Source organism: Peromyscus californicus, unplaced genomic scaffold, assembly GCF_007827085.1.
Source record: "Peromyscus californicus insignis strain IS unplaced genomic scaffold, ASM782708v3 Scaffold_22__1_contigs__length_63687245, whole genome shotgun sequence".
Taxonomy (NCBI): Eukaryota; Metazoa; Chordata; class Mammalia; order Rodentia; family Cricetidae; genus Peromyscus; species Peromyscus californicus.
The window spans coordinates 17,804,511-17,830,590 of record NW_026294525.1 but is presented as its reverse complement, the minus strand read 5'-3'; the positions used below and the strand labels follow the sequence as shown (position 1 = coordinate 17,830,590).

At 44.0% G+C, this 26,080-nt stretch overlaps 1 protein-coding gene across 6 annotated transcripts in view; it reads left to right on the top strand.

Annotated features, from left to right (window-relative positions):
- Sash1 (SAM and SH3 domain containing 1) overlaps positions 1 to 26,080 on the top strand; it is a 175,123-nt gene that overhangs the window by 114,607 nt on the left and 34,436 nt on the right. For 3 of the 6 annotated variants that reach the window (XM_052750998.1, XM_052750997.1, XM_052750999.1), the window contains 2 exons: positions 694 to 795; positions 25,034 to 25,166. In XM_052750998.1, coding sequence (XP_052606958.1) covers positions 694 to 795; positions 25,034 to 25,166 — 235 coding nt within the window. Of the gene's footprint in view, positions 1 to 693; positions 796 to 19,314; positions 19,771 to 24,556; positions 24,871 to 25,033; positions 25,167 to 26,080 lie in introns of those variants that run through there. The other 3 variants (XM_052751000.1, XM_052751002.1, XM_052751001.1) reach the window with 3 other exon arrangements.

Below are 26,080 nucleotides of genomic sequence, written 5' to 3'. Positions count from 1 at the left end.
TATTGTCTTCGTTATTCCCTCCCCCTGTCCAGGGTCCCTGGTAAACCAATTCATTTTTGCTAGGTGACAAGATTGGCAGGTAGAATGCCCCAGCCTTGAACGAGAAAAGCAAGGCCTCCTGGTGCCTCTTCATCGCTATGCTGGGAAGACAGTCGCACCTCTCCACACCCAGCTTGTGTGATGCTGGGGATTGAACCCCAGGACCCATTCATGCTAGGCAAACGCTCTACTATTTGAGCTATATCCCCAGCCCTGTCCTAGCATTTTGAAAAGTTGGTTTCAGGCGCTCCCCCTCTGTCATTCAGATGTCTCTGGCCTCCTCCACTGTGCTCTGAGAGGAAGGCCATGCTTTTGGATTTATACACTGTAGAAAGTTCCTGGTTTCAAACTTGATTGTACCCAGGAAAGATGAGTTTTGGTGTTGGTGTGTGTGTGTGTGTGTGTGTGTGTGTGTGGTGTAAATCAACGTTCCTTTTGGAAGAGCATACAAAGAGTCTGTTGTGTCTGCTGGTCTGATTTAGAACCTGCAGGCAGGGTTTCATACCCTCTTGTGATTCTAGAAGACTTAGCTTTGGCTGGCCCTGGGTCACCTAGTCACCATCAACCTGGAGAAGTTCTCAGTGATTTCTGCTGTGTAGTGGGCAGGACATGGCCATTATTTCCACTTCAGTCTTTCATTTGTTCTTTCTGCAGCTGAAGGAATACGAGGCCCAGCACCGACAGTCAGCTGCCTTGGACCCTGCAGACTGGCCCGATGGCTCCTATCCAACTCTGGATGGCTCATCCACCTGCAACGTGAGTCCATGTCGCTGGGCATCTTGACTGCCCGCGCCGATCAGGGTCAGGCTGAGCTGGTTCAACCTTTATATTTCTTTCTGAGGTCTCTTTCTATAGACTTCTTTACCTGGTAGTGTCTCAGCTAAGTCAGAATCCTACTGTTCAGGTTGACTTTCTTGGATTTTGTTTTTAAATCATTTTAATATGCATAGCAAACAATGCTAGCCCATTAACCATCTTTTAGTGTTCAATTCGGCTTCAGTAAGTGTGTTCACATTGTGGACCATGATCCATTTCTAGAGGCTTCATATCTTCCCACACAGACATTTTGTCCATTAAGCAATCGATTCCACTCCCAGGCCCTGGCAACCACCGTTGTATTTTGTGTCTCTTAAAAGTGGAATTGTCCCATGCTTGTGTTGGTCCGTCCTGTGTCTGTTTGATCTCAGCACCACAGATACATGGTATTCTACCACGGCAAGTCATACTGTATTTAGTTTACCTGTTCATCTGTCGATAGACAATTGGGTTGTCTCCGTCCTTCAGCTATTGTGAACAACGTTGATGGATAAAAACATTAGTCTACCCCATCTGCTTTCAGTTCTACGGAGTTAAATATATGGTTAAAATTCTGAACAACTAATAGTTCTGTCTTTAACTTCCGACAACTCCAGTGTGTTTTCCACAGTCACTGAGCCACGTTTCACTACTGCCTGCCATGTACGGGGGTGCCAAATTTCCTTTCTCACCAACGCTTTTTTCTAATTTCTTTATAATGGCTGTGAAACGTGATTCATTCATGTTTCTGGTTTGCATTTCCCTAATAATTATCCGTGTTGAACATCTTTTCGTGTGCTTGGTGGCCAGCTGTGTGTCCTTGGGGGAAATGTTTATTCAAGCCTTTGCACTCATGACCTTCTGCTGTTGTTGTTTATTTGTTTGTTTTTGTTGTTTTTTTTAAACAACAACAATAACAAAAAACCCTCTGCTATTATTGGGTCTCGGGCATAAAAAAAATATATATATCCTAAGTATTAATGCCATATCAGATATATGGTTTTTAAGTGTTTTCTCCCATCCCATGGGTTGCTTTTATACTATGTTGATGGTATTTTGATACTGGCGTTAATTTTGAAATTTGGTTATAACCTTTTCTCTATTGCTCACAGTTTGGGTGTCATATCTGTGCAGTCATTGTAAAAGCAATGTGGAGGTGGCGATGATGATGCCCCCCTGTTTTTTCTGCTGGTGGTTTTATAGCTTTTAGTGCTTAAGTTTTTGATGACGCCGATGACGACGCCCCCCCCCCCCCCCCCCGTTTTTTCTGCTGGCGGTTTTATAGCTTTTGGTGCTTAAGTTTTAAACCCACATTCAATTAAAAACTCGTCTGCTTGTGGAAATCTAGTTTTCCAAGAACTCTATCATTTTACCATTAAGTGGTGTTGACATCCTTTTTGAAAATTAAGTAACCATCTCTGTGTGGGCTACCTCATGTATGATCTGTTCTTTTACTAGGATCTTGCTGTTTTAATTACTGTGGCTTTGCACTAAATTTTGAAGTTGTGAAATGGGATTCTTCCAATTTTATTTACCCCTTTGAGGCTATTTACTTTTATTTTTTAAATTATGTGTGAGTATATCAACATGTGCAGTGCCCATGGAGGCCGGATGAGGGCGCTAGATCCCTGGAGCTGGAGTTACAGGCAGTTGTGACTGTAACTGTGACCTGACGTGGTGCTGGGAATGGATTTTGGTTCATTTGCAAAAGCTGAAAGTGCTCTTAAGCCTCAAGTCATCTTTCTAGCCCCTTTATTTACTTTTTAAACATTGTTTTAATGATTTGCGATCCCTTGAGATTCCGAATGAATTTTAGGGTGGGTTTTTCTGTTTCTACAAAAGTTGCCATTGAGATTCTCGTGGAAATGCCACCAAATCTGTGGGTACACTTGTGTAGTGCTGTCAGCTGAAGGACACAGAGTTTTCTAATTCATGAACATGGAACATTGTCTGTTCATTTAGTTTCCTTCAGGAGTATTTTTCAGTTTTCAGTGTGTAAACCTTGCATTTTTGATTATGTCTGTTCCTGAGTTTTGAATATTTTTCATGCTTTTGTGAGTGGAATCGTTTTCCTAATTCCCTCAGCCGACTGTTCAGTACTTTGTGTCCGAGTGCAGCGTAACCTCATTGCCTCGGCCCTGTCCTCCAGCTTTGCTGTTTCCGTCTGTTTTCTCTGATGGTGTGTGCATGTCCACGCTGGTGTGTGATATGAGGGCTTTCCCCTCATAAGATTGCATCACCCTCAGAAAGGCAACTGAACATCTTCCTTTCCCACTGGAATGTCTTTTATTATTGAGATTGTCCTAATATGACCCAAATGGTTCATTTTAAACTAAGGGTTTCACTACGGTTACAGGAATTATAGTCTAGAATTTTGCTGCACAGGGCCATCTTCAAACAATATGGAGCAAGAATGGAGGGAGTTCCCTGGTGTCATATCTTATAGAATTGTTTTGTTTGGTAGGTCACCTGCTAACTTTAGGAGGCCGCTCTCCGCCCGCCCTTGACCTTAGGCTCCCATCTATGCCCGATATAGCCAGTCTTTCTGGAACTAACTTTGTCTTTTTAAGATCTTTTTAAAAAAATTATATGTTTTTATAAAAAGCCTGATGTTTCCTTATTTTGTATAAGATAAATTCCATATTTTGGGGCACACCCAAGGCCCTGTGTGATCTGGCTTGATCATTTTCTCTGATCTCATCTTTTACCCCCACGCCCAATAACCTTCATTCCAGCCACACTGGTCCCCATATTCATTACTGAACAAACCTTGGGCTTTTCATATTTCTGAGTTTAACCCACACATTTTTTTTTTCCTACCTAAAATGTGCCTTCCATTTTTTCCCCCTGCTGAAAATGCTTGCTTGCATTCTTCATGGTGAAGCCCAGTTCTTAACTTCCTCTATAAAACTTCCCGTAGCCTCCCACAACACATTTATTGCTTCCCATTTCACGCTTTTGTTGAGCCAGATTTAATACATCAACCCTAAGCAGTTATCCTAGAGTATGAGAAGTAATTGTACCTCTCTCAGCCTCCCTGCAAACAGCAGGCTCCTAGAGCAAGGCAGGCATGCTGTGTTCTTTCCTCTGCAGAGAGAGCCCAGCCCAGTGTCCAGCTCACCTGAGCAAAGCTTCATTTTACCTAGCGTTCATCCTCCTTGCTCCTATCTCTAAGGAGCATGCTTTGGGGGCTTGCTACAGGTTGAGTCTTGACTTTGCTTTGTGTCTAAGCAACAAATGATAGTTTATGAGAAGTAAATAACCCCTTTCACTGCCTTCTTCTTCCCAATTTCCAAAACAAACACTAGATTTCCATTGCCGCTGAAGGACTGTGAATTCGAAAGCCACGCCCCATTTGCTGATAGACCAGAATGGCACCATTTTATAATAATAAATGTGTCCCACACTAGCCAGCCTTGGGTCCTGAGACTATGAGGTCATCAAAGAACCATGTCCATGGTTTTGAATATGACTCTGGGTCTCTCATCCCAAATCCCAAAGACGAAGAAGTGTATATCATGAACCCAACGCGAATCATGGAGAATAAATACAGTAACTCAAGATGGGTGTGATTCAAACTCAAACTGAGAGAGAAGACAGACACTCAGCGGTCCATAGCGGGTTCTTTAGTATCAAGCCCACTGTGTTCTGTCCTGATCAGTACCATCTAATCAAGGGCAAGGTTGACTTTGTCCACTCAGAGAAACAGGATTGTTGTCAAACTTCACATACCTAGACTGCAAGCAACTAGTCTTGAGTCATCTAGGAAAGAAGTTAATGTACAGCCTGCCAAGAAAGCATTATTTCATTGACATTGTTGGCTTGTTGAATCCCTTTAAGAGGGTCCCTGAGAGCCATCACCTACCTGCAAACTCTCAGAATCGAATGAGTGTTGGAAGCACTGGGCATTTTATCCTCTTGGACATTTCATCTGGAGCTCTGCATGGACTTGGCTTGGAAGCAAGCATAAAGCTAGCTCTTCAGGAAAAAGAGAGGCCCCACCTCAACAGAGCTTACCCTTTAGTGCAGGTATTAAAATCACATTCATATTTGCACACACAAATCCAGGGTGCCAGAAACACAATTCTATTAGTAACTTCTTACCAAACTGTTTCTCTTTACATGGCTCCCAAAATAAATGCACTCTGTCGCAGTCCCAAGAAGGGCCATGAATTCCATACATTCCCTCCACATAGAGCACCATCTTCTAGAAACTGTAAAGAACAACTTCTCTTTGTGGGACGGGGGTATAGATGGTGATGGTGGGGCCTGTACTAAGGAAGTGAGTTTACTAAAGCTGTGTGCTTGGCCAGTTGACTTGCTACAGATCCTCACACCCTCTTAATCATGCCTCATGTGCAGAACTGTGACCAACAAGCGTTGTCCCTGAAGTTGGCTTCAACTTGGTTGCAGTCCTGACTTGTGTGATTTTGCCCCTTACCCAACTTAATCCTTCCCTGTGTTTTGAAGGAGACTGAAATCGACACCCCACACCCCCCAATATTCCATCATTATTCTGAAATTGCCTCCATCCCAGGCCGTTAATGTCAGAGAATTTCCATTGTGATGACCCCCTTCTCGCCCTGCCCCACCATCCCAAATTAGGCAATTTTCAGTTTTCTATCAATTCCTTTCTATACAGAGATGGAAATAGCTCACTGGTCATAGTCGGGAATGCCCAGACCTTGAAAGTCCCAGGGGATCATAAGGCCTTTGTCACCAGACCTCAATGCCTATATTGATGCCTGGCATGCCTCAGGATGTCATTTGCACTGATTTCATAGGCTCCCCTGCCCCCATAGCTGACATGAGATAATTGCGTGTTACCTCATAATAAATCCATATGCGCATTTCTAGTTTCTAAGAGTGTAAAGTTCTAAAGATAGTTACCAGGGGAAGTGAAAAATAGCTTTCTCCTCGCCAGAGGAGCATCTGTTCTGTGCTGGATTTCGTTAATAATGAACTTCTGTTGTCCATGTTGGAGTATTTAAAGGGGGCTCTGGTTAAGAATTTAATTGTATTCCTTCTTAAATAGTTGAATGTTTACTTAAATATTTTTCTTTCAATTCATTTTAGTAAATTTTTTTTTTCCTGTTTGCTTCCTGCCAGGTGGAGGGTTATAAGCATTGTTGTTTGGGGCTGTCAATTTTGTGCCTTCAGGTTCAGCTTACCTTCTTGTTAAGAACACGTCTCAGGGACTAGAGAGATGGCTCAGCAGTTAAGAGCCCGCGCTACTTCGCCATAGGTCCCAAGTTCAGTTCCTGGTGCCCACATCCAGTGGTTACTACCTGTAACCAAGCTCCAGGGGATCTGATGCCCTCTTCTGGCCTCTGCAGGTGTATGCACAGATAGCACACACATGCATGCATAGACACACTCATTTATATAAATAAAAAACAAGTCTAGAAGTCACATTGAATGAATTAAATTAACATTTAGTTAATAAATTATACTCTATTATGTAGTTATTATGGCAGAAGTCTTAGTAAATAATTGATCTTATATTTTCACAAAGCTGATGGATCAGAGTTGATGAATTGGGTTTGGTGCTCTAACATTAAGGAAAGTTCTTCCTAAAAAAGCCAAGCTATGCAGTGGAATGTGTTATTTAAATTATTTCAAATAGATTATCATGTGCAAAGCCAAGGCAGTGACAAAGCTGAAGGGCTCATGGAGTGATGCTAACCTGTTTTAGATAAGCACCTTGGTTGTTTCACGTGGCATAAAATGTTGTAGAAAAATTTGGAATCGTGTTTCTGAGGCTGGGGTTCTTTGTAGGGCAAAGAATCTATGGTGAAGTCTGTTGTTTTGTGAAGCAAATCATCCTGTGAGAGGTAACACTCCCACACTTGAGGAGATTTAGAGTCTGGGTCAGGAGATCTCCACGTAAGGGAGCGTTGCGGAGTTAGGACCCGGGCATTATCACGCCTCATCTCCGGGAATGCATCTCTCCCTAGCCTTTCATTCCAGCTATAAATATGACTGCTAACCTGGTTTGAGGTTCAGGAGAGCCCTGTGGGCACACTATTTCCAAAAATTTGAGCAACAAGGAGACAAAATGCCAGGCGGCCTCTCCTGAGGATGCTATTTTAAGTGTTGATGGAAGACTCTCAAGGAAGGTCTGCACTAAATATGCCCTCAGTATATTATGTTTGGGGTGGAATCTGTCAAGGCTTTGGAAATGGTCTAAAATTATAAGCCACAGAATTTCAGTGGCTAGGTTTAACTCAGGTGGTTTTGTTGCTTTTTTTGTATATAGCACTAAGGATAGAACCCAAGGCCTTTTGCATACTTAACGAGCACTCTGTCCCCCTGTATCATGCTGGCAGCCCATGGTGTAGGCTGTTCAAAGTTATTTCTTGTGCCCCACTAACAGGCATTGTCTTTAAGCTGGAAGAATCAGGCTTGATGTTGCAAGAGGGAAATCTATATTAGAACTTTCTAGAACATCATTAGCTATTTTGTTGTGTGCTGAAAGAAAGCTAGAACACCCCACATAGGTTCTTCATATCAGTTCTGGGAACAAATGGCCTGATTTTACTATGGAAAAGAGTTGGCTAACCGTGTAACCACACTATGCAACTCACCTGTCCTGAGTAGGTTGCATTTTTAGACTTTGGGGGAACAGAGTGATAGCATTTTTCTGTGCACATCCAGTGCCCTTTTTAGAATCTAGAGTCTGCCATTCTGGGTTGAATCTCTCCTCCTCTTCCTTCTCCTCTCCCTCTTCTCATGGGCTTATTTTTTCTTTTTTGAGATGTGTATATGTGTGTGGGGGTGGGTGGGTGGGGGTTCTATGTTGTCCTGGCTTGTCCTTAACTCCTGAGATCAAGCAACCCTCCTGCCTCAGCTCCCAATTATCTTTGACAACAGGTGTGTGCTCTCTTGCCTAACTTCTAACTGGGCTATTTTCAATGTGTTTATTTTAAATATGTTTGTTTTTTACCAGAGAGAACTAACATCTATAAGTTAATGTTTGTCAAAAATGGGATTTTTATATTCAAAAGCATTCAAAGAAAATCATGAACCAATATCATTGGCTTCATCACATTGGGAAGTAAGACTCAAAAGGGAACTTTGGGTGACAGCTTGTAAATTTACAAAATCTCCCTTCTATAAATAATCCTCAGTTGAAAAATATATGATTTTTATATTTTCACCAATTTGGATGGTTAATGAATATTTATTGGGCACATAAATGATGCATAAAGATCCACATGTATCACAGCTTCAGAGTTGGCAATCCAGGACCCATTTTCTCCAAAAAAACGCTTGGCCCTGTTTCCACTGTCTTCTTTTATATTGTCTTGCTTGATGAGGAGGACATTTAAGAGAGGCTAGATGCAAGGTGTAAAATTCTCTCGGGTATCCGAGTGAGTGTGACTTTCTATGGTTTCTACCTTCCCTGTGTATTTCTTTGCCATGGGAACTTTTGTGTAACACTTGCTTCATCCCCAAAAGGTTCAAATTAGCAAGATACCGGGCTGGAGAGATGGCTCAGTGGTTAAGAGCACTGACTGCTCTTCCAGAGGTCCTGAGTTCAATTCCCAGCAACCACATGGTGGCTCACAACCACCTGCAATTAGATCTGGTGACCTCTTCTGGCCTGCAAAGTAACATGCAGGCAGAACACTGTATACATAATAAATAAAATAAATCTTTAAAAAAAGAAAAAAAATTAGCAAGATACCTTATAAGTACCTTATGGCTGAAAACTGGCTCTAATGTTGAAGCTTTAACGTAATAGTAGCTGGTGAACTTGAACATGGGTGGTTGGACCTATGTGTCAGGTCTTCATTTCACCGACAGAAGATGAGTGGACCCATTTCACTTGTAGGATGAACAGGAAGGAAGAGAAACCAGGCTTGGCCATAGTTACCAGAGGGCCGTTATCATCCAGCTGGGGCAGGCATCCCCCATTCTTTGCTGGGGATTGAACCCTGGGCCTTGCACATGCTGGGCAAGAATGCCACCTTAGCATCCAGATCATTAGCCCTCTTCTGAATCTTTCTAAATGTGACTGTTAAAAAAAAGACAAGAAGGAAGAGGAGGAGGAGGAGGAGGAGGAGGAGGAGGAGGAGGAGGAGGAGGAGAATTGCTACTGATTCTGGTCTTTTAATACATCCTCAAAGCTTTTAGAAGATTAGTTTGCCTTTTAAGAATAATTTCAGTAAAGTTTCGGTTTGTTTAGCCGAGTGAGATGATATAGGAAGGAATGGTACCCTGTATTTTATCAGGGGCTTTGGAACCAAAGTAATAGCCAAATAGGACCTTTCCAGTTCCTATTGTAGAAGAAATAGCTCCCTCGGTTTCCGCTTTTGAGTGAGATAGGAAACAAGAGAAATCCTACATATGTGAAGTATTATTTGTTTATCTATCCGGGGATTTAGGGGGAGAGGGAGACGGAGAGGGAGAGGGAGAGGGAGAGAGGTGTGTATATAGCCATGGTGGATATGCACAGGTCAGAGAACAACTTCAGGCAGTTGGTTCTTGGCTTCTCCCTTGTAAGCCCTGTCCCTCCTGTTTGTGCTGCCCCACTATGTGGTTCTCCAGGCTCCCTGGCCCCAGCTTCCTGGTGATTCTCCTGTCTTCTGCCCTCCCATCTTGCTGCAAGAGTGTGGGATTACAGATGCAAGTCACCACCTCTAGCTTTTTATGTGGGTTATGAGCATTGAACTCAGATCTTACGGCTTGCGTGGTTAGAACTTTTAACTGGCTGAGCTACCTCCTTACCCCTGTAGTGAGAGGTTTCTGAGAATTTAAGAATTTGCTCCAAATTCCAAGTGGCTGCAAGCTGAGAGCGGTGGCTGTGAGGACTTCCTGTTGGTCTTTCCCCACTTCCTGTTGTTTACTCAACACTGTCCCCTCCTGTTCCCAGCTTTCTCCCTGGGACCAGGGCCAGAGTCTGAGGCATGTATTTCATGAGTCCCTTAAGATCGCCATGAAGAAGTGAAGTTAGCCAAGAAGGAGGTACTTGCCTCCACCAGCCTCTGGAAGCCAGTATTCACCCAGCGTGGGAGCAGGGCTGGGTAAGCTCAGACATGAATCAGACCTGGATCCAGATCCCACTCACTCCCCTGTCAGCTCTGCTGCTGTGGCAGATCAACTAATCCTATCTGCCCTGTGAGGGTTAATGGCAGAGCGCAGTAAATCCCTAATGGATGTCATCTTTTGTTACTCCATGGGAAGATCATCTGTCCTTTTCCATTGGCTGTCACCCTTGAAATGCCCGAGTTCCCCCATAAAGTGCTATTTTTGCACATGCCACTACGTGTACATGTCAGTAGCATATTGGAAAAAACTTAACATACAAATGCCTGCTGAGTTTCTCTACTCTTTCCAGACACATGCGCAGTTGGTTTTCTGCCACAGTATGTTTTTGCTCTGTCAGCAGATTTAGGAGGAGGTCTGGTGTGATTTCAGTACCACTTGTGAAGAGTGAGCAGTTAGCTGTGTGGAAATGATCTTACAGAAGGTTGGACTGGCTTTCTCACAAGCGGAAGGCATTCTCATCACGGGCCCAGAGATAACTGGAGTTTGGGTTCTCTGCAAACTAACCAGGGACATCTTTGTTTTCATTTGTTTGTACAGTTATAGGATGTTGGAAGTAGGGCCTGTGGACCCTCCTCCATGTATCAAGGGCCACATGCATACAAATAAAACACAAAGTGCCCAAGTGTGGCGTAACCTAAGGGTATTTATTTGAAAAGAGATTTTTAACTTGATAGCCTTTTAATACAGTTTGGTCTGTTGCTTCTTTATCAGGTTAAACCATATAAAATTAGAGATATCGATGGCTTTTGACCTATACAAACATAGATTCATTTGTCCAGCCTAATACATGACTACCAAATGAGATAGTTCACTAACTGATCCTATCTGAGTGCAGATATAATCTAATTTGGGTCAGGGTTTGGCATTTTGACTTGCAATGGCTCTTCCTCCCTTTGCTGGAGGGAGGAACCCCAGGGAGTTTGAAGAGAAAGAGGATGGCCATCATTGTCCGGTGTTGTTGATTCGTCACATCTCTGGCCTTCATTAAGTCATTTGCACCAGTGCCAAGCCTTATTTATTGGGCCACAAGGCCTTCTTGTGGTTCATGAACAGGATCCAGCATCAGGGTCCAATAAGCTGCATCCAGAGCCAGCTCATTGAAGTCATAGGCCGCCCATCGCTTGTTTATAGTGCGTTTGAACTCAGTCATTACAGTCCCCCATTATCCCCAAACTCTCAGAACTACAGTCGGCAACAGACAATGATATTCATTTGGAAAGCAAAACTAAATAAATAAAATGGTGTGGGTGCTGGGGATTGAACCCAGGGCTTTGAACAGGGAAGCAATATTTAACACACCCAAATTCTAATTCCACAGAATAATAGCCGTTGAAAGTATTCCTCTGTTCTCTTCTGTGTCCCACTTTCTCATCCTTAGGCCATACACCACACCCTCTGATGGGCTGACGTTGTATTGTTAGTTGTCTAAAGCTAATAGCATTGCATAATAGATTCCTAAAACTAAGTGATTCATCTCTTGCCCCGTTGCCCATTTGACCCAGTGTGTGGATGAAATAACACCATCTTGAGCATTCCTCTAATGGCCCATTGGGCAAACATTTATTGAGGTTCTACCATGCACCAGTCTTTATGTACAATGGACTTGTGGTTGGGAAAAGGAGACAGGCAAATGGAGAGCATGGATGTGGGCCATGGGGAATATACCTATAAATGGCAGGCACATACAGGAAGTTCACTGCACCCTTAGACACCTCCCCAGCAAAGGTGACTGATACTGAGTAGTTCTCCAGGAGATAACAGAGAAGTGGGTCTCAGGTAAAGGGAGCCTCAGGGTCAGGCGTGGGTGGTAGGAGAAAACGGACTTATGTGTTACAAAGCTTTTTCTCTTTCTTTGTACTTTGACTACCAGGGTAGACATTCTGTTCTCAGTTCCTTCTTATTCACACATATGTTCTGTAACAGGTGTTGGCTTTTTATTTCCTTATGTCTGTAACTTTTAAATTTGGATCATCTGTGCAAGCTCTCTCATCTTTGAGGTCTCATTTAATTAAATTTATGACCTTATTATTTTAAGTTTAAAAAAAAATGTATGCGTTTGAGTGTTTCGCCTACATGTAAATCCATGCCATGTATGCCTGGTACCCAAGGAGGCCAGAAGAGGGCATCAGATCCCTTGAAATTGGAATTCCAGACAGTTGTTAGCTGCCACACGAATGCCAAGAACCAAACCTGGGTTCTCTACAGGAGGAGCAAGTGCACTTAACTGCTGACCCATCACTGCAAACCTTAAACATTTCACATGGTGAAACAGCTGGACTTTCCACCTGACTCTGCTACTGTCTCCTGGCGAAGACAGATCAAAAAATTGTATCCGTTTTCCAAAGCTCTTGTGCTCCTTCTCCCTACCCACTTCCTCTTTCCTACTTGTCACATCTGTCATCCTTTTTCCCCCCAACTTGATCATGCTGGGGTGGCTCTCGTCACATTTCCTACTTGTGCTGATGTGGGAAGTGTCACTGTTCGACTGTGTGCCATGCTCTGTAACAGTAGATTTCCCCCTACCCCATCCCCCGCTGAGGTCTTTATTGTGTAGTTCATTTGTGTTTATTGTTGCTATAGCTTGATGGACAGGCCAGAGAAGCGATAGAACGTGGTCTCCATTGAAATACCTGTACTGTGTTTTCTCTCTCCCGAGACTACGTTCAGTGCGCCCTGTCACAATTCATGCCCACTGGTTCATGGCAGCAGAGCCACCCTGCCTTTAATTCACATCTCCGATTCTAGTGAGTTCTAGAGGTCTAATATTGATCAAGCAGCTTCATTATCAACTTTTCACCTTTCCTCCACTGATTGCCAGTTCTGTTCCCCCTGTTCCTGAGTTATGAAAGATGCAAGAGTCATGAGCTTTGCTTCTTTCTGGATTTGTGATTGTGACCGAATTCTCTGGTGTTTGCTAGTCTGGTTTTTGAAAAAGTGGGAGGGAGCCTTTGGTAGTTTGTTTCTTACCTTGAGCAGGCAGTGTGTTAAGTACATTCTTTCCTTTGGTTGTGAATAGTGAAATCTATTTTGCTGGGTTTGAGTAACGTTTTTGGCAGAGGAGGCTGTCCATTCTGTTTGCTGTTGTGAGCAGGCCATCCAGTGGTTCAGTGTTCAGCAATTGTGCCCTGATGGTTTGGATAATTCAGTGACCACAAACAACCTCCTCAATGCTAATGATCTTTTGTTGTTGTTGTTGTTGTTTTTTTTAGATAGGACCCTGGACCCTTTAGTTTGGAACTTGAATCAAAGTTACTTCTTGTTAACTCGATAGACAAACCCAAAATTATGGTAAGGATATATAGATTGTGACTTCAGGAGTGACCTGGGCTCAACTGCTAGCCTGGTGGCAGAGGTGGGTGTCCACACCCTCCCTTCCTCTGTGGTTACTAGATTCCCTAGGTTTTCTGTATTTCTGCATCATCATGCGCCTAGACAAAGTTGTCCGACAGCCCTGTCCTGAGAAGTCACTGTGCCTGAACCATGAGTCAGTAGTCTTGAGATGCCAAAGTTAATGTGACTTTGCAACACACCCAGTCCCCAAGGAGACTTCCCACTTCGGGAATGAACAGTGGGCTTTCCAGCACATGTATGATTGCCCTACTTGGCAGTACTGCTCTGAGTCAGCCTTATCCATGGCACGGAGCTACATGAGAGCCGGGGGCACTTGAGAATGAGGGGAATGGGTTTTGCTAGAATCTTAAGGGTGCCTCATATCATGGATGTGCATTGGGTGCACCCCCAGTCTCTCACAAGGGAAGTCTCCTGCTGCTGCGAACATGCCTGGCTCTTCTTATTTCGATCACTGTGACCGTAGGCTGCTTCATATAAATAGTTCCCTGACCTATGCACAGGATGACATCGTGCGGAAATGTCACCCAAGGCTTTCCATATGGAAAGGAAGTCAGGCCTCTTATTGCCTCCTTTCCACCCACAGGGGAGGAGGAAAGGCCTTTTCTCTGCTTCCAGAGACACTGTCGGTTTGGAGTGGTGGGCTTCTTGTACCCATTCCCTCCCTAGACTTGGTGACAGGACTCTTGATCTGTTTTTTCCCTCCCCCTTTGGAAGAAAGAAGATAGCAACATTATTTTAGGGGAGGGGTAAAAGTAATTCCATGTTCTTGAGTCCAGGAAACAGACCAGAGTATGCTGTGGAAGGTAACATACATTTGTGTTCCTTTGGGCCCTCTATTAATTTTTAAAGTTTTTAAAATGAATTAAGTGCTGACAGTCTTTCCCCCGTAGGGGATGGTAATATTACCTCAAATTCCCACATACTTTTTCCAAATAAAAGTCTCCTATAATTATCTTCTCTTCTTCCTCCTCCTCCTCTTTTTCCCCTTTCCTCAAGTTTGGCGACAACTAGTTAATTTGGAAGCTGCCAGAGTGATTATTTCACTGTTGCGCGGTACCTTTGGGAGGAGAATGGAATCTCATCGTTTTTTTCCATCTGCTGACAAAATTCTCCTAATTTTCAGAGGGCAATGATGTCACCCTTTAACAAGCAAAATATTTCTTACTAACCAGATGGGTCTCCTTGCCTGACTTCTTTGTAATCCAGTGGGGTGCGGAGCACAATGTGTGTTAAGTTTTATGTGGCTGCATGCTTTAAATTGAACAGGATTGCTCTAAACTCAGCGAGACTAATTTTTTTTTTTTTTTTTTTTGTAAACACAAAGATACTATAATAACAGTGGCCCAAAGGTCCCTATCATGACTGGACATGGTTCAGTCCTCAAGTGTTGGGAAAATCTCGAGTGTACCCAGGCAGAGCCAAAATGCAGCCCCGAGGTAGGGAGGGATCCTGAGTGCATCACTTCTTGGACCACGGAGGGAGACCAGCCATGGTTGAGAGATGGTGAAATCCAGCTTGGAGAAGAGGAGGGCAGAAGCTGTTGTTGATCGGTGTCACATGCTGTTTATAAGGCCACGTCAGCTGGCTTCTGTTTTGTCCAACTAGATAGGGCGAGCATCTGAGGCCAGAGGGGACAAGGAAGTACGTCTTTGGGACCATCTCAACACTAACCTCTAGGTCATGTAGGAACATGGATGTGGCCCCCCAAACCCATGACAAGAGTTAACCACTCACTAAAGCATGTCTGAATTTTCCTAGCTGAGGGTCATCTTACCATATGCAGATCTCCTCTTCCGTGTCCCAGGGATGATGGCAGCACTCCTGTCCTGTATCAATCATCATCATTTCTGGGCACTTCTCCTCCCTGGACTTTCTCTCTTGTGACGCTTGTAAGTTTAGGGGACTCTTCTTAGTCATGTTGGCATTTCTTGCTCTTCTGAATGCCTTCAGTCCGTCCATCCATCCATCCATCCATCCATCCATCCATCCATCCATCCCTCCCAGTCAAGAAATAACTATGTAGTATCAAGATAGATCCAATTTTATTTATCCAAGTGGAAAAAAAAAAATATAATGCTCGGGACTGGCAACAGTGAGGGATATAGTTAAGACAACACATTTCTCAGAGCAAGTTGTAATGTGTGTCAAAAGTCTTGCAGATGGACACATTTTTTAAACCCATCCTTCTAAAATCTAATCATCAGTTCAGAGAAAAAGACTGTGTTAGACATGTTAATAAATCTGCTACAGTATATATCCGAGTTGGTTTATGTTTGGAGACATTCAAATGTCCGATGACAGGCACATTGTTTAAGTAAATAACAACATACTTCTGTGATGGAATGCTGTTGAGTCGCTAATGTTTTGGTCTATTCCGTTGGTAGAGTATTTGTTGACATGGGAAAATTTTCTGTAGATGCTTCTTTTAAGAAGTGGGGTTTGAAACAGTTTGAGAAGCATGCATGGAGAGGGCCAGGGTTTCTCTAAAGAAGACCTCGAGAGGCAACAGAGGGAAGGGGTGGGCTCCTCCTCGCTGACAGAGTGAAGTGAAGGTCAGGTAGTCAGGTATGGTGTTCAATCCCCTTTATGTCACTGAGATTATATGTTTATAATTGTGTGTGTTGGGGGGGGGGGGAGATTTGATAGATATAAATCGAAACACTAGCAATTTTTCTGAGTATGAGGATACAGGTCATTTCCTCTGTGTGTTTTTGCATTTTGCAGAGTTTTAACTGTTAAATATATGTCATGTGAAACAGATAGTAAACATTGCTAAAGCATAGCTCCGTAAGTGCTCATGACTGTGTTCCTTGTCATCGTGAAGTTCAATGAGGGGCCAGGTAATCAATGCAGTCACAAAGGCATGTATTGTCAAGTCTCTAGGTCGGTGGTTCTCAACCTTCCTAATGCGACCACCCTTTAATACAGTTCCTCATGTCGTGGTGACCCCAAGCCTAAAATTATTTCATTGCTATTTCATAACTGTAATTTTGCTACTGTTATGAATCGTAATGCAAGTATCTGATATGCAAGGTACCTGATATGAGACCCTTGTGGGGGTTGTGACCCACAGGTTGAGAACCACTGCTCTAGATAAAGTTGGTCTGGGTTGCTGTGCAGCCATGTAGGCTAAGGCAGTGAAAGGCAGGGCCGGAAGGCCCCCGGATGGGTGGCCAGAGCCGTTGTTAGAAGAGGGCCCAGCCAATGCAGTGATGTGTGTGCACTCAAGAGCATGGGCATTTGAGATGCTCTCAGGAGGATGAGAAGCAGCTGCTCTGGGGACCCTTTCCAGAGTACCCGAGTATGGAACAGAGCACACTCAAACTGCGAGGAAGAGAAGGGAATGTGACCACACAGTTCTAAACCCACAGCAAGGCCTTTACACCCTGCCTTAAGACCTAACGAACAGCATAGAATTCAGATGTTCTGAATGTGCATTTGAGCCAGTTTGTACACCTGTTGTGTTCAGGTTGGTTCAAGTCGACTGTGGAGAGAACAAGACTCTCTGAGTTATTTTTCCAGAACCAAGAATCTCCTCAGGCCACTCTAGCTCAGTCTGTTTTTCAGATGTTTGCCCTGATGCATGGTGAAGGCTGGGAGCTGAGGGCTGGGGCTGAGGAGTCTAAACATCTTCATTCCTTGTTGACGACATAAGTATTTATAGGGGCCTTGCAATAGGTAGAGACTCTGGTAACGGATTGCTGTGAACAGGCTCCATGCATTCACAGTCAGGAGACTAGACCAGGTCTCTGTCCCTAGACAAGTTTCCTGTCTTCTGAAAGGCAAATCCACCCACATGGAGCCTGATAGTATTTCTATAAATACCAGGCTTGTCCTCGGAGAGGTGGGGGCAGAGGCATAGGAAGGGATATAAAAAGTCAGCTCTCTTGCTCCTCCTCTTAGAAGACCCTGAGGAGCGGGCCATGGGTGGATTGGTATAGAGTCAGAAAGTCATCTTCCCTCTACCCTCTTCACAGTGTCCTCATCCATCCAAGCTGAGGAAGTGTTCCATCGATCAGGGCTTCCCACTCTGCCGGGTAGCAGGCTTCAAATACAAGGAGCCGTCTATCCTTCCACGAGAGAAGTTAACACACACGCCTAAGGCTCCCCATTCTTCCCAGTGACGGAAGAGGATCTGAATCCATGCCAGTTCAGTTTCAGAGTCCTGGCTTCTGAGTTCACCTGGCCTTCTCTACGTCTTAGCATCCTGTGCCACCTAAGCCTGATTGTCCAACAGGCCTCTACCTCTGTGGCTCTTCCTTGGACATGCTGTGTCCATAGCTCTTGAAAGAGCCATTTGTAAGAATAAAGTGGACTCTGATAGAGCTCCAGTCAGTAACAAATAGAAGACGCAGAGGTAACAAATACGACTGAACTCCAGGAACACCGTGTTTCCAAACGACAACACTCTGAGGTAAATGTCTTCAAACCGAAGATGCATTTAGGAGTCCTAGGACCATCATCAGCTAAGATCACTTCCTTTGAAGTGAAAATCACCTTGTTCTCACACTAGAGGCCACACTCTCTCCCAGGTAGAGGGTAGTGCAGAGGCAGGAACCACAGGGTCCCACTTTCTGCCCAGTCCTTTCTAGTTGGAAAAGGGGTCTTGCCTGAACGTACTTCACGGAATGAGGGAGTGGTATTTGCAAAATGTCAGAGTTAATAGTACTTCAGCCAAAAAGCGCCTGCTGCGGCCTCTGTGGTGTGTGTGTGTGTCGCCGAAATGTTGGTGACGGGTGGCGAGGCACCGAGTGTGTGGGAATTGGTGTGTCGTATAGGGAGCTGGACAATGCAGGGAAGCTATGGTGAGTCCTTGTGGGAGGAGGAAGAGGAAGTGTCATAAAAAGTAGAAGAGAGGCTTCTGGGGCCAAAGACGGGGTGGAGGGGCGTGAGGTTGATTCATTTCTAAAGAAGGAGGTCCCTGGAGGGGCAGAGAAGAGAAGCAGTTGAGGTGCCCGGTAGAGTGGGAAGATGGACTGACAGTCCAATTTGTAAACTGGAGACTCGGGGCAAAGTATGGCCTTCCTCTTGTGAGCTTTGGGCCTCAGTTCTCTTTTTTTTAATTTAATTTTTTTTTTTTCACTTAAGTAAACCATGAACCTCCTCCAAAAAGACCCTCTGCTCTTTTTGTTTGCTTGTTTCCAAGACAGGTTTTCTCTGTGTAGCTTTGGAGCCTGTCCTGGAACTCACTCTGTAGACCAGGCTGGCCTCAAACTCACAGAGATCCGCCTGCCTCTGCGTCCCGAGAGCTGGGATTAACGGCATGTGCCGCCACTGTCCGGCAACCCTCTGCTATTTTAAGGAGGCAATAGTTGGCACTCCTTGGTGAACTCCAGGCTGCCAGGTATTTTATTGGTGTTGTGTGCTAGCCTATAAAGAGATGGACAAGAAAGAGCCCCACGTTGGAAGAGATAGCTAGGCATGAATGGTGTAAGCTGCACAGTGGGAATAAATGACTTAACTGAGTGAAGTTAGCCGTGGAAAGCCAGATAGGAAAGGCACCGCACGTCATGGAGACTTCTTTATTTGGGTTTTCAGTTCTGTCTTGTTTAGACCATGTTCTGTTGAAATAACAGCATGTGCCTGGTGCTCCCCAGAGACCCCCTGAGAAAATTAAATGATCATCTTGTGACACAGTCCTTGGGCTCGCTGTTCTAGAATGCACGGGAACTCAGCTGCCCTGAAATGACTGTTGAAACACTTTGGGAAGACAGTTTTAGAAGCCTTGGGGAAGGGGAAATAGCCTACGTTTGCTCTGGCAGTTAAAAATGGGGCGAGGGGGGTGGGTGGGAAGAGCGGGGGGGGGAGAGAGAGAGAGAGAGAGAGAGAGAGAGAGAGAGAGAGAGAGAGAGAGAGAGAGAGAGAAAGAGAGAACATTCAGGGAGAAAAACCACAATCATAAACCTTACAATAGTAGTTTCAAAAATAGCCCTGGAAAGGTGTCTCCTTTCAATCGAGACCACTCCCTTCAGGGAACGTTCGGAGCCCCATCTGCAAAACCGATCTGTTTTAGAGTTCAGTCACTCGGAAGGGTTAGTCCTCTGTCCTGGATTTGCTCAGATTCTCGCGTTTTTTTCTTTCTTTCTCTGGAATTCCATAGACAGTAATTAAGGAACTGGAGGCCAGCAGGAGGTCAGGGAGCCTTCCTCAGTGAAAACAGGGATTGTTGGCCATGCACAACACTCCCTTTTTTCCTTGTGGTGAATAGGAGATTTGCTTAGAGCTGATGACTTATGCCTTTCTTACAAGTTATACAGTTAGCAAGCGACTGGGGAATCAGGCAGCAGGCAGAGAGAGGCTAATTGAATCCAGTCAGTGTCCTGGTGCTCTTCTTTGGATGTTGGGCTGTGACTGGGAGAGCCTGCCCGATCATGTAACTGCAGAGAACATGTTCGCAGGAGTGCCTGGTCCGACTTGAAGATAGCAGGACTGACGGACCAAGAGTGAGATTTGCTCCGAGTGGGAGGGGGAAGGGCTACCTACCGCACCTTTTGCAAAACTGCCCCTTACGCCTGCTAAATGCCGAAGCCGGTAAGTTGATGAATGCTTTTTTTGTGTGTGTGAAAGGAAAACTTTTCTGTTGATTCAAGAAAAAGGCTTTCTGCTCGCTCCTGACTAGGATGCAACTTTCTTGGCTTCCTAAGTTTCTCTAGATCTGTCCATCTCCCCCTAGCTGCTTCCCTGCCTTCTCGCCCAGCGGGTTCACTCAGTTCCCATACGTAACTCTTGGAGAATACTAAATATTATTTTGAAAATACGAAAGAATTAGCAAGTGCAGGCTGGAGCCACTCTGCGTGTTGGGCTGACTCTGTATGAAGGGCTTAAATCCAGACAGATTTAGCATTGTGTTCAGTAAGTAAGAAAGATTAATTGGCTTTCTTCTCATAACTTTTAGAATTGATACAGTGACAGCCTGGCAGTAGGAAGTTGAAGTGTCTATGTCTTCTCGTGGACTGGGTTCAAACAAAACTATTGTGTGACTTCCTCAAGCAAATATATTTGCAGTTGAAAACTACTTCTCAGAAGCGCGTCTGTATTGTATGATGTTGTATAGCTCTGGGGGAGATAGACGGACTGGTTTTTCTGATTGTTAATTGTGACAGTGTGTCTCGGATTTGGAGCCGGGAGGCAAGCGGTAACCCTGTGCTCAGGATGGTCTCGTATGGTTCTCCCCAAGGATCTGGTTGTTCCCTGCAAGTATGGATTAATATTTATTCCAGCACATTTGTTGCTACTATGCCACTAAAGTTTCGGAAACCACTTATTCTGTACATCATAGATGGGAGAACTGTTTGTTATAAGGTCCAGTGAAGTATCTGTTTCAGGCCGCAGTGACAGGCTTAGGCTGAGCAGTGAGGGGATGCTTTTAGAGTGCACCAGCACACAGACCTTCTTATTTACAGATGTGATTAATTTGGTTCCACTTTTCCGATCATCTTGCGTGTAGTTGTGTTATAAAAAGTTCTCCACGCTGGCTCCCTGGCTTTTCCCATTAGAGCATCACAGATGTGTCAAAGGATGCACTTGTTCCAAGAGAAGCTGGGGAGAAAGGAGGCTCCACCCTCTTGTCCATGCCAAATGGCCCCATAGACTCCTCACTCAGTGCCTAGCAGCCGAAGGGTGTGCTATCTCTTTAAAGCAGCTATAGTTCTGTGCCTTGGCTTGGTCAATTTGTTATGGTTTGAAACTGTGGAGCCAGCTGTCTGCAATCTGATGTAATGTTGCTATGGAAACCAGAAATGAAACACTTAAGCATTCACCACAGAATTACTACATATAGCATTAGCCAAAGTAATTAAAAGTTGAGCCATATGGGTTTTCTGGTGGAAAAATCTGCAGCAGAAAGCTTAGAAATGAAATGTTTCTGTTTACAATACTGTAAAGGCATTTTGCACATCTTTGGTGGGATCATGCTTTTTTTCTCGGGCTGGTTTGGGATGGGGTGGATAAAGCTGACGGACTTTGCCTTCTTGTCTATAAAATGATCAAGCTGAAGTTTACTTTAGTGAACTTAAACTAACTCAGAGGTGCTGGGGTACAAAGATGGGAGAATGTTTGAGTATGTGCGAACATATGCTTTTTAAGTTTTTGTTTTGGTTTCTGTGGATCTGTGTTGGTTATGAGCCTATTTCTTAGAATCATTTATATACAAACCTCCTTTTAGGTAGAAAGGTTTTTTCCACCCAAATACTTACAATATTTATTTTCTGCCTATCAAGATTGTTTTTAAAAAAATTTACATTTTAAAAATTATATGTATGTATTTTTAGTGATACTTAATTTAAAAGGTTCTCAAACTCCCTTTTATGATAGTCAATTTCTTGAATAAAAGGGGTAATGTATATATATGCATATATAATATACATATATATTAAAAACATACTCAAGTTTTCAGCATTTAGAAAGTAACACATGGTTATTTGAAAGAAGAAATATACACTGAAGAATTTATTACTCAGTTTAGAAGAAATGCAGTCACTTGTGTCTTTATATTAAAACAGCTGGAGAGATTTTTTTTTAAACTAATATGTCATAAGTTTCTTCCCTGGGACTCAAAAGGAATCCAGAAATTGACTCTCCCCATCAATAAAAATTGTCTTAAAGACTCCCAAGCTGACTACAGAGGAATCTTTTAATTAAAAAGAAAAACGTGCCGGGCGGTGGTGGCGCACGCCTTTAATCCCAGCACTCGGGAGGCAGAGGCAGGCGGATCTCTGTGAGTTCGAGGCCAGCCTGGTCTACGGCGCGAGATCCAGGAAAGGCGCAAAGCTACACAGAGAAACCCTGTCTCGAAAAACCAAAAAAAAAAAAAAAGAAAAACGTACTTCTTCAATGGCCTGCCTTATCAACCTGCCTAGGGTCCAGAGCGTGACATGACAGAGGAAGTCCATTGTTGTCGTGGCTTGAGATGTGTGAGTGGCCAACACCTCCAGAACCTCCACTGACTTAGAAAAATAGAAATAGCATCAGTTTAAAGTTCTCAGAAGCTCATGTTCCTCAAAATGTAGGTAGACCATGTGACAGATTGAGGAAGTACCTGGACCGTGTTATTCTTCACCACAGTGAACGCAGGCCGATGAAAGGAAGGCTCCGATGAGGGAATGTTGGCTTTCAGTCCCATGTCCTGATGTGACTATTTTTATTTCTTCCTGGAGAGTTCATGCAAATGTACCTTTTCTGTGCATGGCTTGTGTCTCTGTAGAAGAGTTTTTGTGTTACTGATTCCTACATTCCAGTACTTTCTATGCACTCAAACGCTCACCCTCCCCAGTACACAAACCATCAACAGCCCACTACCAACAAATTAGCTATGGAGCGTATTTACATGACCGGTTTTTAATCTCATAATCTAGCTTCCTATCTCTTAAGTTCAAACAGTTGGTGCTTATTTCAACCTTGACTTGACTCTGGAATTTATTATAATGTCAAGGCAAGATACCTCTCCTGGTTTTGTTTGTTTGTTGTTTGAATATACAGAAGCCTTGTATAATAGAAGGTTAATTCTTCTGCTTGAGTTGCTGGCAATGGGAGGCTGCAATATTTTGAAACGTTTGCATGAATTCAGTGCACCGTGGATTACTGAGGTGCTCATGACCCAGAATGAGGGTAACCAAGTTCTCATGCCTCTGGTTGGCCACTCTGACCATTTCAGTTCATTACATGTCAACAAAGTAGAATGAAATTTAAAGCAGATGTTATCATTTTGTATTTGGAGCTAAGCTTACTACTTTAACTTTTTTTTTTTTTTTTTTTTTTTTTTTTTTTTTTTTTTACCTTTTGAACTAAGTGCATTAACCGTAATTGTTCAGGATAACCGCCCCTTTTCCTTACTGAGATAGGGAGTAGGTTCCCATTTTCCTTCTAGTCTGTCAAGTAGATAGTGGGCAACTTTTTTTTTTTTAAGATTTGTTTATTTTTATTTTATGTGCATTGATGTTTTTGCTTGCATGTGACGGGGGGTTGGTGTGTATGCCAGATCCCCTGGAATTGGAGTTACAGACAGCTGTGAACTCCATGTGGGTGCTGGGAATTGAACCCGGATCCTCTGGGAGAGCAGCCAGTGGTGTTCTTAACCACTGAGCCATCTCTACAACCCGAATCTGCAGGCAGTGTTTTCCTAGGAATTTTAGAGAAGTTGGATATAGATACGGACGCACTTCACAGAATGGAAGACTGAGGAATATTCCAGTCTGATTTGCTGGAGTCTGTACTATTTAATCATCAGTGAGTGAATTGTTCACAGATAGTCGACAGGAATAAAGTACAGTGGCTCCATGTTGTGATCCCCAAGGCAAGGAGGTGGCAGAAAATGGGTCAAACTTATCCAGAGGAGAGTACTATTGTGCTGAGAAAATTATCTCAGCATGCACCATTTCTGAGTAATCCACAAGGTCTCCGTCCGTCTTCTTTTGTGCCATTCTCTGCCAACACTTATTTACCTATTTTATTGCCTATAAAATTGAGATTAGGGAGAGATTTTCTTGGGGGAAGTCCCCTCATTGGTCTCGAATTGGAGACGTGGTTTGTTTGTTTTCTTTTGTTGGGGGTGGGTGGGTGGGTTGAGTCATCTCTCCCCCTGAGAATTGCACGGAAGACATGAAGGGATGCTGTTGTCAAGATGTGCAGGATTAGCTGGACCTCCTCACTGGCTGCACGGAGTATGCTAAGGCTAGGGTGCTCCCAAAAGGCCGGAGTACCCGGCCGGGTGGTGCAGCATGCAGCTCGCGCTCCGGTGGGAAACTCCCTTTGCTTTTTCACAGTTTCAAGAGATACAGTAGAGGAAGCTGCATGCTGAATGTCGGAATGGACTTGGAAACGAAGCCCTCATTCTGTTCACAAGGAAAGGATTGTTTTTAGCCCCAGTCACTGCTATGGAGAGAGAATTTTTTTTTTTTTCTCTCCCCTCTGTAACGTTTGATACTTGAGGGAAAACAGCTGGGCCAGCGCACACTTGAGTCGCTGCAGAATGGAATGGGATGCTAGGGAATATGGACTGTACTGTATGGCTGTAAAGGTCAGCTTTTTCCCTTGTCTCTCTGGAGGAATGTGGGGCTGTCCTCAGCCTTGCCTCGTGAGCCCTCAGAAGGAGCTGGGGGAGGCGGAAGGGACAGCTGTGATGTGGCAGGCAGTTAGAACAAATAGGAAAGAAGGGTGTTTTTTCTTCTTTCCTTCTTTCTTTCTTTCTTTCTTTCTTTCTTTCTTTCTTTCTTTCTTTCTTTCTTTTCTCTCTCTCTCTCTCTCTCTCTCTCTCTCTCTTTCTTTCTTTCTTTCTTTTCTTTTCTTTTTTTTCATTACTTCCCCTTTTCTGCCTGCTGGTTTTGATTTTTGGGGGGAGGGAGGGTGCTGGAAAAAGTCAACAAAATTTTGGTTTGGAGAAGTGGTTGATGACCACGTTCAACAGCAAGTCCCGATGGGCCAGACAGAGGAGAGCCTGGCCCAAACCACAGCAGCGTAACTGGAATTACAGGGCCAGCTTGAGGAGAAAGTCCTGCTGGACTTGGCTTGAAAGACACAGGGAGCAGGATGGTGGGATGGACCCCCCCACACACACACACCCCATATGGTAGTCAATGCCAAGAATGTGTACTTTGTCCCTAGGACTGATTCTGTGCTGAATCGGGCCATCTGAGGGTATGTGGGGTTTTGTAAACCTGTTGGGTAGATTTATTGATATCCCAAGTTTGGCGGCAGAGCTGTGGATAGTTGGCCTTGGCTGACAGGCCAGCTATGCCAGCCGGGAGGGCACAGCTCTGGAGCAATTAACTGATTAACTGTTCCTCTGTTTCTTTGCCAGTCAAGAGAACAATCAGATGATGAGACCGAGGAGTCGGTGAAGTTTAAGAGGTTACACAAGCTGGTAAACTCTACTCGAAGAGTCAGAAAGAAGCTAATTAGGGTGGAAGAAATGAAAAAGCCAAGCACTGAAGGTAAAAAAGCGGGGGGTGAGGGGTGAGTGGGGGCGGGGAGACGGCAAACCCCACCCTGGTTCTTTCAAAAGAAATCACTTCGGGTCGGATTTTCAATATAGAAACAGAATATGATTTCAAGTAGGAAATGAATTGAGCTCTGGCTGAGGCTGACAGGGTTGTCTCTGTGCCCAGCAGGGCAATGCTCAGTGTTATGGAATGAAGGATCCTGGTGTCCAGTATTTTGGACACTTAGTAATTCCAGTGTGACAGAAGATGGGAAATGGCTAGGGTCAGACGATAAAATCTGAAGGTGTGGTGCAGCTTTAATTACGAGCTCATGTTGCCATACATAACCCTATATGTTCTCAGCATAGACTTCTCTGGAGTTTGTGATGCCGTGTATCTCATGCAGATTTGATACACCGTGCATCCATCTTGCAAAGCCACCTGACAATCAAGGCACTTAATATCCCTTCAAAGCCTCGGGGCTGCTTTGTTCTTCCAGGAAATAATCTCAAGTCTCTGTTCACAAGGGGCTTTGAGGACCTTCAATTCTGAGGGGATCTTTAAGAGCTGCCTGGGAAGATGAAACAATAATGTCAACGGAGACATCAAATGGGGAGCATCAGGATGAACAGGAACCTTTGAATTATAATTATGCTTGTTTAAATTATGACCTTCTTCATTTCCACTTTTAGTAGTATGCATAAACTATATAAAAATCTACCCCCCAAAAGATCAAATAAAAGCTTAATATTCCTGAATGTTGTAGCATACAGCAAGAGGCCTACAATCCTAGTAGTCCTGAGCCTGAGAGGGGAGCTCTGTGGGCTACATAGTGACGCCCTGTCTTACCCCCACCCAGCTATGAGATTTTCTTGTTTATAAAATGGTAGTGAGTAAATTGGAAAAATAATGGATTGCTGTAGTAA